Source organism: Neopelma chrysocephalum, unplaced genomic scaffold, assembly GCF_003984885.1.
Source record: "Neopelma chrysocephalum unplaced genomic scaffold, ASM398488v2 Primary Assembly neopelma1_22, whole genome shotgun sequence".
Taxonomy (NCBI): Eukaryota; Metazoa; Chordata; class Aves; order Passeriformes; family Pipridae; genus Neopelma; species Neopelma chrysocephalum.
Window position 1 is genome coordinate 22,779,759 of NW_020897689.1, and position 13,731 is coordinate 22,793,489.

Here is a 13,731-nt window from a genome sequence, read left to right on the forward strand (position 1 = left end):
TGCTGGAGGTTTTGAACAGAGCTGACCTGAGGCTCTAGCAACACAGAGGCTGCTGAGGGCAGCAGATTGCCTTGAACAAATCAGCTCTGGCCCCAGTTCTATGTCACCTGTGCCAGAGCTCTAGAAATGAGCCTTGCTCCTGCTGCTGCCTTAACAAGGGAGAGACATTGCTGGGAGGGAAAAAGAATCAGATCCCACATCTTGTCAGCTGTGGGATGAAGGAAATCTGGTTTTACAGCATCCTTTTTGTGTCTCTGTCCCCTCCCTTTTCTGTGTCAAATGTGCTCTTGCCCTGAACCATCTCCACCACTGCCCTTCACTAGGACAGCAGAGTTCAAATTTAGCTGTGCTACTGAGAATCATTCACCTGTTTCAGGTATAGAGCTCCTGAATATGCCTATATGTGCCAAAGGATCGTTGATGGATCAGGGCTATAGGAATGCTCCCACAGTGACTCTTTCTGTCCACTGCATCTGCTGATGGGAGGAAACTGCAGGCAGCCAGACCACATCTTCCTCTGTTAAATGCTCTTCTCAGCAAAGTTTAGGATGAATTGCACACAGTTTGACAACAGGATGGCTTTAGGGCTCTAAGGGTTTGGCTAATTGCCAACAAACTTAGAGGGCACACAGGGATTGTTGGAGGAAAATATTCTTTCCTAGTCCAACTCCAGTCCCTCATCTTTTCATGTCATTCACTATTGTTCCATCTTATTTGGCTTAGTTAACCCAGCCCAGCTCTGACATCCTGGTATCAAATCTTTTCTGATACAGCTGTGGCAGTGGTTCAAAAGAAACAAGACAGGATGCTAATGGAGGAAAGAGCCATCTGTTTGGTCTGGATTTCTGTTTTCTTTTATTTTTCTTTTTTTGGGTGGAGGGAGGTCTTTAATCAAGAGGAATGTCAATGGTGAAATTTTATTTCTATCTGTTATGACTTTGCAAGTTATCATGTGTCATACTGGTTGTCATGAGTCCAAGATGAGTTCCCCTCGATATTGCTGGTTTTGCTAATGTAGTGGGAGATTTTCTAGAGTTCCTGCTCTCTCCTAGAAAATCTTCATGACCCTGAGCTCTGTATTAACAAGGGAACATTAAGGTCTCACATATATCATTGGGGCATAGCAGCAGTCTTTGCATCCTTGCTGTTTACTGAAAATGTCCTTTAAAAATATGATAGTGAGTTGAATGATGGTTGACTTACAGAGAGCAAGGGGGCTTCCTATTTCTTCCATGAGGAAACTAAGCCAAATATGTGATGCAGATTATTCTACCGGAATGTTTTTAGCTCTTGTGCCCAGATTACTAATATTTCCCCCAAGGTGTATACATTTTTCAGTGAGCACAAACAGAGTGCCATGGATCACCAGAAGCTCTCAGATGACTGCAAACAGATGAGGCTGAATTCTCCTTTTCCCAGTCTATTTGCTAAGCCTTACTCTGTTGGCAGATTCAGTAGAGTCAACCCAGGCAATGTCAGCTCAGAACAGAAGGATGTTCTTCATGCTTGGTTGCAAAAAGAACAGGTGCAACCAGTGGTCTTAGATTCAGGGGTTTCTCTTTTCTTGCTTTTGGAGTTGTTCTTAAAGTACTTTGCAGGATTAGGTAAAAGGTGCTTTGTAATAATAGGGAATTTCCACATGACAAATGTTTCCTCTTCGTTATCCAGCCAAATGTCTTCAAACTGGTTATGCCAATACAATTACTGCCCATTTCTGCCTATTGTTTTTGTGACATTTTACACACACTTTTAGCACTGTGTAAAACTCTTATGTCATCCAAGCTGGAAGTTTTATTAACTTCTTTTGTTTGTTTACTTATTTACATTAGTATGTTTTCAGCTTAAGTGATTTTTTGCTTTCATTTGTTTTTTTTTTATTCTGGTTGAAAACTTATCTGAAGTTGTAGAACATTCACAACATTTTCTGTTTGTTTCATGTCCTTTCTGCAACACAGAACAAATTGAGAGGAATGATTCTCTCTCTGAGGTTAAAATGAAGGGTAAGCCTTTCATATAGGCAAGCAATTGCTTGTCTACTACCTATTAAAATAATCACTTATGCATAGGACTTTGAGAAACTACTACTCTAGGGCCAATATTTACAACCTTTCATTAAAAAATGTATTATTACCAATGTGGAGGAGACTTGCCTAATACAAATACTATAGTGCTTATGTTCAAATTATGATAAAAAATGTTGCTTTACTTTTCGGAAACGTTCAGAAGGTGGAAGCTCTTCTTATTTCTTTATTTCAAAATTCTTCTATTGACTAGCAGATAAAAAGTAAAACCACTATAAGCTTTCAGGTATTACAAAATATCCAAAAATACTGAAAAGTATTGAGTTTAGGTATATTTGTTGTTTTAACAACAGTCACACAGCTCTAAAGAGGTCCTTCTAGATAAAGATGGTCCTTCAGAGAGTGTGCACAAAACCAGAATTCAGCATCCTGTCCCTCTGAGCAGGACAGAGAAGTGGAGTAGTGGCATTAGTCCATGGAATTAGGAAGAACCTTCATGGAAATTCAGAGTTTGTGGCCAGAAAACATGAAGAAATTGAGACCTGACAGAGTTGCCCCAAATGGAGGTAGTTTGTAGCTTCTGTGTGTTGCTGGTACTACTGCCGAGGGCTGGAACTCTCAGCCTGACTTTCTAAAATAGTACCAGGCTTCTTGGACCTCACATAGCTTAAAAGCCAGGCAGACAGGTACCCCTGCAAGGCTCAAACTTGTTCTGTTGAGCAGACAAAAAGCCTCTGGGCTTGTATCCTCCATACAACAATATTACAGCAACCCCAGTAAGTGAGAATGACTATAAAAGTCCCAGGTGGACAGGCTAGCCCATGAGCATCCCACCATGTGTTTCTGTCATGATATAGCACCAGAATAATTTTCCCATATGATTTTGGATATGTACAGGAAGCACACCAGGTAGGTTTCTGTCTGTGGATGCTAATTAGTGCTGCTGACCTCAGTAGGACATCAGGATTTTTCTAGTTTATTCAGCAGTGTGGGGTTTTCTCTAGTTGGCCCTAATTAGCCCAGGCACTAGTGGCCAAACTGGAATTTAGAAGCCAAAATCCTGTCCCTCCCTGTTTGGGATCTGACAAACTCATTTGAAGCAATGGGTTAACAAAATGAATCTATAACTTCCTTTCAGAAAGAGTGCCTGCCCCCCAAAAACACTACAAATTGTTCCAGATACTTTGATTCCTTTAGCTTCACAAACAGAGCTCCTGTAATTCTGCCTCTCCACTTTACATATGACTGAGATTCCTAAGCACTTAAACACCACTACTTTCTGATGGAATAAAACTAGTTCTTAGGGAATATTACTAAACATTTTAGTGTAAGCCAAAATGCTGAAAATGCAGTGAAATTGTGGGAGATTTTGGTAAAGTATCCAGAAGGTCACAGTCACATCTAGCTAGTTTTAGAGAAAAAAAAATGTGGTACAGAAAATGTAAAGCACAGAAAGAATGTATTTTCCTTCACTCTTCTACCATGTGCAAGAAACACCAAAGGTCAGCTGTTCAGAAGAACACTGTGTTCACTAACTCTAATTTAATTATCTACATAAGCAGCCATGTTTGCAAATGCCTAAGCACCAAGCAACTCCCATGGAAACCATATCAGGTGCAAGCCTGTTTAAAAGTACAGCTGGCTTAAAATACCTGTACAACAATTTTTGAATGCAGAGACCTTCTAATAATCAGAACAAAGCTTTTAGTTCTGAGAACTCAAATCTGGATATGTATTTCTTGAAACAGTTCTTGGTGATTCTTTGACTCTTCTAAACATATTGCCAAAGAGGCAGCAAAAATGGTTTGTGTAGGATTTGGATGGTGATTTTTTGGTAAAGAAATTAGATGAGGTAAAGAAGTCAATAGAGATATGTTCCAGAAAACCAATTCAAGTTACAAGCTCAGTTCTCAGAGGTGAGTTTATCTGGGAAATCCCAGGAGTTCCAACCACCTGTCTTCAGAATAAAATCGTAATCATATCTTAAAAATCACAGGGATTTTGTCTTCCTAAAATTACAAAACTGTGGTTCCCCATCTGATTTCCAAGTTTTTACAGAGCAGTAATTCAACGTTTCAAAGTTGTCTTCCAAAGACTAATTTTCAACCCCTCTGTTCCAGCATATGGAGGAGGAAACTCCAAACCCACAAAATATCACGAGGCTGTGAGATTTGGCAACCCTGTTATCAAGAGGCTACTGTCAAGGCCAGATCCATAGAAATGATCTTGAAAGAAAGGCCCTGTTATCTCTCACCAGCTCTTCAAACTATCCAACCCCCAAGAAACTCGCAATTGGAATAGGATGCTGGGCTGTTTGGAAAGAGATTAAATTGTTCACAGCTGCCTGGGAATTAAGAAGCTTCCTCCTCTTTACGGTGGAATGCAGCATATTTCTGAGCCGGGTGGAGGATACCATGTGAGGTTCTTGTAGGACCTGGAGTTGGCACAAAGAACAACATTTTCAAGTCTGCACATATATCTGAGTTACCAGGGCTCAATAATAATTTTCTGGCAGATTAGTCCTGCCCTACAGCAGGTTTCTGTGATCACTAAAGCCAGAATGAAAGCAATGGGTCTGGATTTCACACTTTATATCCTTCCACACTGAAGCTTTGATTTTAAAAACTGCCTTTATTTTTTTTTTTTTTGCTTTGACACCAATCAGCAAGAATGAGTCTGAGAATTCACAGGTAAACAGCAGAGTAAACTGTAGGGACAGGTCCACAACAGGCCAAGTGACACACTCCTGACTTGGAGGAAATTATTCAGAATAAGTTGATAAACCTTTGCCAAGATTGCTAATGGAGAGATCATGCACTGCAAATTGCAAATGTGACCTTGTTTTGTCCAAGGCAAAAGAAGAGCTTATAATTTGTTTCTTGCTTATTTTAACAATGCTCATTGCTCCTAAAAGCAGGGTCTTTACTAACAAATAACTACCTGCTTATATTTGAATAATTCAGTCCATGAACGTGCAAAGTGTTGGCTCTAGAATTTTTAAAATTATTTATTTGATGACACTTTTAATTCTGGGAAAAGAAACTGAATTTTAGCCTTGATCTTCAAATAAGAAAACTTCTATTCAAGTCCAGCTCAACTTTTCATGGATAGAAAAAGGCAAAGCTATTCAAAGCACAGTACAACTCAGGGATGGACGAAAAAGCTTTATACTTAAGCATTCTCAGTAGTTGCAGAAGTGGTTTGTTGGGGTTTTTTTTTATGCCAAACTATAACAAAATACTGATGGTTACCATCTGTGAGAAGGTATTTTTTAAATGTTGTATTATCTGATGTTGAAAAAACAAGAGAAGTACATCCAATGCATCTAGCATTTTTCACTAAACTTTGTAAGTTTTCTTTATATTTTCTCCAAATTGTTTCAGTTTTTCTACTTTTCTAGGCTTTACTCTCTATAACTTAATATACAGCAAAATACGGGTGCAAACTGCAAAGAGACCTGAAAGGCCCTCCATGGCTTCTGGCTTTAAACCTTAAATGAAAGTCCTGACAATATCCTGGAGCTTTTTCCCCAGTTTTCACCTGAAATCAGAGACAGTGGCAACATTACTTCATGCAAATGCTTTTGCATAAAGCAAAATATTTTTTAATATTCTGCTGTATGTTTTACAACTTTTTTCTTGGTGTGAATCAAATCATGCTGATAAAGGATGTGGGGGGGCCTGGCAGTAAACATTATATACTTTCTTTATCACTGTACTCTTCTTTCATAAGACCTATGAATTTATTCCCTTCTACTCAAGCACTGCTTTACAAGTTAGTGTAACAATTCAACAGCAGTGGAAAGGTGGGTCTGGGTGACAGCCTGAGTGGGGCACTGATGCTGTTTACCAGTACGGTTACACCCTCTGTGGGCTTCCTTTGAACTCACACAATTTTAAAGTTGCTTTAACTGTGTTTATGTCAACCCGGCTGAGATAACTCAATTGAGAAAAGAAAATCCAAGAAGACAGACTATTGGTGCTGGGGTTTTTGCTACATAAATACCTGAAAGGGAATTTCCAAATTCATGATGACACAGACATAATACTGGTGGAAAAGGGGAATAATCAGTTTATTTCAGTCACTAAGTCAAAACAAAAGTATATTGACAGTGAATTCATGGTATAAAGAGGCTTTACAGCCACTAGTCAAGGGCCAGAGGAAGATTCCCTTTTCCAGGCTGGGCTGAAGGCCAGCTATTGCCCTGTGTCTTGAGGACCTTGAGCTCTGAAAAAAGCCTGGTATGAATAAGTTTTGTGGGGTGTAAAGCCCTACCTCTGGCCCTGCATAGGAATGAGTGCAAAGCACACCTCATGGTAACACAGAAACCTCAGATCATGCAATGGGGATGGTAAAAGGAACCAAAATAAAATCCATACAGTACAGAAAAAAGTTGGAAAGTGCACTTCTTCAGAGTCTCATGACATTACATTTTTGTTTGGATTCAGTTTCTTCCTTCCTTTTTTCTTAAAGGAATGTTTAAGGAGTTTTCTTAGCCAGATCTTGTTGTCATATAACCACTTATCCCTCCCTGCATTTCTAGACCTCATCTAGCCCAGTGTGACTTCCAGCCTGAACTTTTAGCTCAAAATAAACTTTTATTGGAAGATTAAGATCAGGAAATAGGATTTCAAGAACTCTGTGTCCAATACAGCATTAAGTTATGCTCTATTACATAGTACTAAAAACACTGTGTGAAGTGAAAACTTAGACCTACAGCACCTATAAACAAGGCTTTGTGGTTTCACAGGGATCTCTCTCTTTGGAGCTCCCTTTCTTGAGTTTCTGGCTTGATCTTTCTAAATTCCCCTCACCTCCACATGGAATTTATGGACTCAGTTGAGAAGAAATAAAAACTGACCAATTATCAGCCTGGATGGAAAGAGCTTTTTCCGTCCATGGAGAATAAACATTATGCCACTAACACACCGGGTTGCTTGGTATCAGCAGTTCATAGAAATGATCAGACAACTGCTAGAGCAACTAAACCACCTACTACTGTGCCACACAGACCAGCCAATTTGTTTCAAGTGCCCTCATCACCACAGAAGCAAAGATAAACATAAACTGAAATACAGCTAAATAAAAAAATTAATATGTCTCCTGGCAACTTACCTCCACCACACTTTAAAAGACTCTTAAAACCTTTATGCCCCACAAAGCAATTTATTACCTGCCTCTCTCCAAGCTGTCTGACAACGTAGCTCTTCTACATTTTTGGAAGCAAAAAATGCTCCAGCTGCTTGACACTGAAAATAACGGTGATTCACAAAGTCTTGCCTTTTAATTTGCCAAGCACTGAACATGTGCTTTCTTACAAAGATGATAACTCAGGTTTTCTCTGGTTTATTTTGAAAACAGAGCAATCGAGAAACAAAGCATGGCCTCAGCAGCAAAATATTGCTTTTGTAAAAGGAAAAAAAAAGTGGCAGTCAAGGGAGTAACGGCAAATACCTGCGGGAAAAAAAATGGGAGCGTACTTGGGAAATGCGCTTTCAATTGGCACCACAGAGCTTTGCAAGGGGGCTGGCTTGATGCTGCCTTCACATTTCACAACGTTTTGGTAGTAGCTGGTGCTTTGATATGCGCAACTACTACTAACATTTCATAATATGACAATCTAAGAGGTGAAATAGCTTTTGTATTTTAAAATTCATTAAGAACAGCTGCAACTTAGCGCTGATGGATACATCCTCACTTTACTAAATCAATGTCTCCTTTGTTGAGTTATATGAAGCCATTTGCCATGCCGAGAGAGGCTAAAAAAAAAAAGAAAAAAAAAAAGATAAAATAAAGGAGATTTAAAATCTGTTGTAGCACGTTATATGTCAACATTAGCTGTCCCTAATATGAAGAAGTAATGAAACAACTAGAAGTATCACATGCACAAGTGAAAGAGTAAAATAAAAATAGAATTAGCATTTGAAGTGACAGTTCTGAAATGCTAGAAAAGCTTATCTCAAAACTGCATGTTTCTGGGTGGGAGAAGGATTTCTAGGACATGCTTTTTCCCTAAGTGAATTTTCCAAGAGTCCCAAGTGTTATTTGCCTTCTAGTTCTGTAGTGTCAATATGGATTTCTCATACTAATTTCCACATAGCCTGCCTCTACGGTGAAAACATCTTGTGTTTAGAAAACATATTAAGACATTTTAAGAACATGTTTATTACATTTAAACTAAAAGTGTACATGGAGAAAAAGTTATTTTCTTAAAAAGATGCCAGGTGGTCAGCCTTAGGGTTAAACCACAAGCTTGTTTTAAACAATGTTTTTTAAAAAATCTTTTTTAGATGCCTATACTGAATCCTGAGAAGCAACATGCCCAGTGGATTTTCTTTTTTTGTTTTTGAGGAGCTTAGTTCGTAGTGAAGCCTCATGATGAAACACCTACCAGGACACACCAAGCCATGAAGGTTTAGGTGGCTGTAGGTGAAATAACCACTTAGAGAGGCTACAGGAGTACTAGACTGTGTTAGTCTAAAGGAGACAGGCTGTGGAAAGCTTTAGCACAATAGCCAGATTGTCAAAGAACACAATTCTAGCAAGCTCTCTACTTGCCAGGAGCAAGGCCAGGGAGAAGAGTACCTTAAAAAAGAAGTAAGGAAAGACCTGAAACTATTTGTTAATGTGGTAACAAGAACTACCTTTATTATAAACCAACTGATTCCTGGAGAAGGTTTTTTGGTTTTGTTTTTTAACCTGGCATGCTAATTCTGTGGCATATGAACTGATCTTCAAGTATGCACAAGGAAGGATAATCCTTGGTGAGGCCAGTCCATTATTAGTGTTTTGTGGGTGTTACATCTTCTTTACTGACAGCAGTAATAAAACATTCTCCAAATGCGGACAGGACCTCTATGAGAATCAGCCTCAAACCTTGAGTCCTAGGGGAGAATGCAGAATGCTGTCTATGCCTGCACAGAGCTCTCAGCAGAATAAACCTCTGATTAGTGATGTGGAGGGTGGAGTGGATGTAAATTTAATGTTATATGCCAACTCACATTAGACAACCTTGTGCAACTCTGGCAGTTATGGAATGCAGTTCGATTACCTTATCTAACTTGAGAGCTTGAACAATAGGATTTAAACTTCTGGAATACAACTGACTAGGCTAAATGTTATTTTTAGGAATGTAGACAGATAGATAAGTTAACATGTGTGTGATTAACTTACATATATACATATAGGTTATACAGGTGTATATATACCTTCTGTGTGTATCTTCCTAATTACGGGCACCTGCAGCACTCTAAACATCTCACTTGCTGCTCTCTGAATTCCCCTTGGCTGCAGAGGTGCTTCCAGTTGATGTGCGTAATATGGATGCTCCGTATACATTTTTCCCCTCCAACCTAACTGTGAGTTCTTTATGTCCTTTATACTTACTATTAGTATACTGGGCAGCATATTCTTCTCCAAGTCTGTCAACATAGTTCACCTCCTGTAATCAGAAAATGGTGATTAAATGAACATCCAAGTACAGAAGCTGTCAACCTGGTGTTCATCTTTTTTAAAGTTAAAAAATATTCAACTACTGTTTGCACTCATATGGCTCTGAAAAGGTCTTTAAAAAGGGGGCTTTATCTTTTCTACAATCTTTAGACAGAATCAAGATCAAAGGTAAATGTCAATCATATAACTTTTAGCATTTATGGGAGCAATAAAGGAAAAAAAAAATCTCTCTAGAAAAGGTGTATGCTGCAAGCCCTGCAGTTCTCTGTCTTCTAGTGAGGGTTGTAATAGCCCCTAAAAGGACCCTGTCTGGGGCATTTAGATCTTAACTGCAAGGTCTTGTTTCTTTTAGTTATCTGTTTCAGCATCTGGTCCGTCTCATGGGAAGGTCTTTGAGACTGTTTCAGAATTGGGTTGCAGGTACAGTATGGCGGGGAAAAAACCCACCTTATTTATATCCTCTTTACATGCACAGGAAAACAAAATCTCCAGAATTTTACATATCTGCCATCGACCTAAGAGAGAACATAACCCGCTCCCAAACTACAGAGTGAGCACAGCTTCTGTGGTGTGTGCAACAACTTTGACCTCCACGTAATTACTCCAGGCTTACATCGATGTAACTGTGCCGGGTTTCTCTTCAATTATTTCCCGGGAGGGAGTGGCAGACTCTCTTCCCGCAGTACTTATTTATTTCAAATTGGCCTAAGTTGCTCAACAGTTTGGGCATCCCTTCTTTGGGATCCCACGTTTCTCCGAACGGAGAGAGCTGAGGATGCCCCGGACGCCCCGTCCGTGGCCGTCTGTCTCGGCCACGGGGCTCGGCGCTGCCCAGCACCAGCAGACACTGAGCCCCCCCCAGAGGTAACGACCACGGCTAGGACCCGGCGCTGAACAATTGCCTACGGATGAGTAAGCAGCAAATGTGGTAACTCAGGCCAGCAGCTCTACAGTTAGGGCTATAATTTCAGGTGTAGCCAGCAGTCGTAATGAATATTTATTTAAACGTACCAATAAAAGAAATCGCCCGGCTAAGTGGCACGGGGAGCTCTGCGGGGTAGTTTGGTTTGGGTAGTGAGGGTGCTACCGGCAGGGAGCCGCTTCGTCCCCTCCTGTCGCGTCCCGAGTGGGACAGGCTCCCTTTCCCCGCGGTGCGCGGCCGTAGGCTTATGCCCTCGTTCCTGCCCGAGCCCAGCCCGGCCAAGGACCCTTCCCGGGAAGGAAGGGTAAGGCAGTGTGCAGCCAGCCGAGTTCCCCGGGGGAGAGCCGGGCGGCGGTACGGGGCGCCCCGCCGGCGCGCACGGGGCGGGGGGCGCGGAGCCGGTGGGGCAGGGCTGAGCCAGGGTTCCGTGCCCCCCGCCCGCGCTGGGCTGCTTCGGGGCTCCCCTCTGCCAAAGCCCCCGCAAAGTGGCCTTATTGGGTCAGGCAGCTCCGCACCCCGGCGCGGTTGCGGGAACACCCTCGGGTTTTGCCCCGTCGCTGAGGAGGGCAGCTGAGCAGAGCCCAGGAGCGTTGGGAGGCAGCGGCGGCACGGGGGGGCCGAGGGCCCTCCGGCTGCCCTTAGGTCGGCAGCCCCAGCGAGTGAGAGGGCGGCCCGGAGCGCCCGTCAGTCCCCGAGTCCTTATTTCTCCCTCTCCGCAGCCAACCTCGCCGGCGCTCCCGCAAGCCAAGCGAGCGCCGCGGCTACCAACTGGCTCTTCCCGGGCGGACTCCAAGCCGCACGGATGCAAAGCCCCGAGCGTCCGCCTCCTCCCGAGCCCCTCGACCGAAATCCAGGCGCCCGACTAAAGGTGCGAGGTTGGCGGCAGGCGATGCCGCGGCGGTACGACAGGCGGGGAACGGGGCCGGGTCCTCCGCCCGCTCCCCGGCAGCATCCTATCGAGGTCTGAGCCGTGCTGCGGACAAGCACAGTCTGAGTCTTTTAGGTGTTTGGTTTTTTTGTTTGTTTTGTTTTGTTTCTCCGGTTTGGGATTTTTTGGTGTTTGGTGGGGGTTTTTTTGGGTCTATGTTTTTTTTTTAAGTTACTGTGGAATGAGGAGGTGCGAGGCGTCGCAGCTGCTCGGTGGCGGTCCATCCCTGCTGAAAGAGCCGCTCCACACACGGAGTGCTTTCTATTTCGGGAATGGGGAGGTGGGACGGGCGCCGGGGGTGGCGGAGGGACCTCCGGCCAGGGGCGCACCTGCCCGGAGGTTCCCCAGCCGCGCCCGGCGCCCGTGAGCGCTGCTCGACGGGACGGACCCGAGGTGAGCGGCGGGCGCAGTAAGTACCGCTCCCTTCCCCGCGGTACCCCCGTAGCGCGTCCCAGCCTCCTCCCTATCCATGCCAACCCCTCCCGCCCCTTCCTCGCCGCCGCCACTGGGAGCGCGGCCCCTTTAAGAGCCCGGCTTTGCCTCCCGGTAGCTGAAGGTCATTAAAACACAAAAGCGCTCCAACGCTGCGGTCCAATATAGCGCATGCGCCCTGCCCGAGGACTGGCAGGGAGACGGCAATATGGCGAGAATGCCTGGCAGCGGCGGCGGCGGCGGAGAGTGGAGCGGCGGCGGCGGAGGGGGCGGCGGGCGCGGCGGAGGCGGCGGGAACAATGCGGGGGACCGGCCGGCCGGCCGCGGCGTCGCCCCCCGCCCGCACCGCTACTGCAGCGCCGGCGAGGAGGAGGAGGGCGAGGAGGAGGATGAGATCCAGGAGGTGCAGATAACGGGGGACGAGGAGGAGGAGGACGGAGCCGATGGGGGGCTGCTGCTGGACGAGGAGGAGGAGGAAGAGGAGATGGGTCTGGAGTGGGACGGCGAGGAGGAGACGGAGCCGCTGCCGCCCGCCCCGGGCCGTACGCCGGGCGGAGGCAGCAGCGGCGTCGGGGCTGCCCCGGGGGGCGCCGCGGCGGCTGCCCCGGGGGGCGGCGGCGGTGGTGGCCCCGGGGGGGCGGCGGAGGACGCGGAGCTGGAGGCGGCTCTGCTGCTGCAGCGGCCGGAGCGGGCGCGGCTGAGCGAGAACACGCGGCTGGCCACCCGCTACGCCGTGCGCATCTTCCGCGAGTACCTGAGCGAGAAGGCGCAGAGCCCCGACTTCGAGACGATGGACAAGGGGGCGCTCTGCCGGGTCCTGCGCTCCTTCTACGCCGAGGCGCGCTCCAAGAGCGGGCAGCTCTACTCCAAGTCCTCCCTCATCAGCATCCGCAGCTCCCTCAACCGCTACCTCAACGAGCCGCCCTACTGCCGCACCCTCGACCTCACCAAGGACCCCGAGCTCCGCGCCGCCAACCTCACCCTGGCTGCTGTCATCCGCAAGCTGGAGGAGCAGGGTGCCGGGCCGGTGGTGCAGAAGCAGGCCATCACCCGCGCCGACCTCCGCAAGCTCTACACGTGCAACGTCTTCAGCACCCAGAGCCCCTTCGGGCTCCTCAACAAGGTCTGGTTTGAGACCTGCATGTACTTCTGCACCCGGGGCCGGGAGAACCAGCGGGAGCTGGAGGAGGACTCCTTTGGGCTGGCTGTGGATGAGGATGGACGCAAGTTTGTCTACTTTAAGGCGCTGGGGCCCTACCACAAGTCACGCTCATCCTCATGGAGCAAGAAGCGGGCGGAGAGCAGCGATGAGGAGAACCTGCCCCGCATGTATGAGACTGGCACAGAGTTCTGCCCCTATGCCAGCTTTGTCAAGTACCTCTCCAAACGCAACCCCCTCTGCAAGGCCTTCTTCCAGCGCCCACGGGACCACTGCAGTGAGGGTGACATAACCTGGTACGAGAACAAGGCCATTGGGAAGAACCTCCTGGGTACCCGTATGCAGATGCTCTCCAAGGCGGCCAAGCTTTCCAAGACCTACACCAACCACTGCATTGGTGCCGTCTCCATTGCCACCCTCAACAGTATCGCTGGCATTGGCACCAAGCTGGGAGGACTGCAGCCACCCCACCACCATCCCCCTCCCCACCACCACCACCTCCTCCACCCCGCTGGCGGGGGCTGCTACACCCCTTCTGCCCTCAATGGTGGACCGCGGCCCCGGCCGCCCACTGCCAACCCTTATGTGCTGCCCAAAGATGGTGATGCTGCGCCAGTGAAAGCAGAAGCGGCCGCGGTGGCCCCGGCCAAGCGGGCGCTCTACGAGGCGGTGTTCCCAGCGGGGGCTGCGGCCGGCGGTGACGCATGCGGGCCCTCTGCCTCCCCCAAAAGACTCTGCCGCCGCCCCGCTGAGCCCTTGGACGCCACTGCGCCCGCCGTGGTGGTGGTCTCAGTGAAACATGACCCCTTGCCTCACC

General features: G+C 46.4%; 1 protein-coding gene across 4 annotated transcripts in view; it reads left to right on the forward strand.

Annotated features, from left to right (window-relative positions):
- The window catches only part of KCTD1 (potassium channel tetramerization domain containing 1), a 101,412-nt gene that overhangs the window by 20,983 nt on the left and 66,698 nt on the right, over window positions 1–13,731 (forward strand). Inside the window, exon 1 of one of the 4 annotated variants that reach the window (XM_027674868.1) lies at window positions 11,112–11,263. The exons of 2 other annotated variants lie outside the window; for them this stretch is intronic. In XM_027674868.1, the coding sequence (XP_027530669.1) occupies window positions 11,198–11,263 (66 nt within the window). In that variant the 5' untranslated portion in view covers window positions 11,112–11,197. Of the gene's footprint in view, window positions 1–11,111; window positions 11,264–11,299; window positions 11,357–13,731 lie in introns of those variants that run through there. One more of the 4 variants, XM_027674878.1, reaches the window with a different exon arrangement.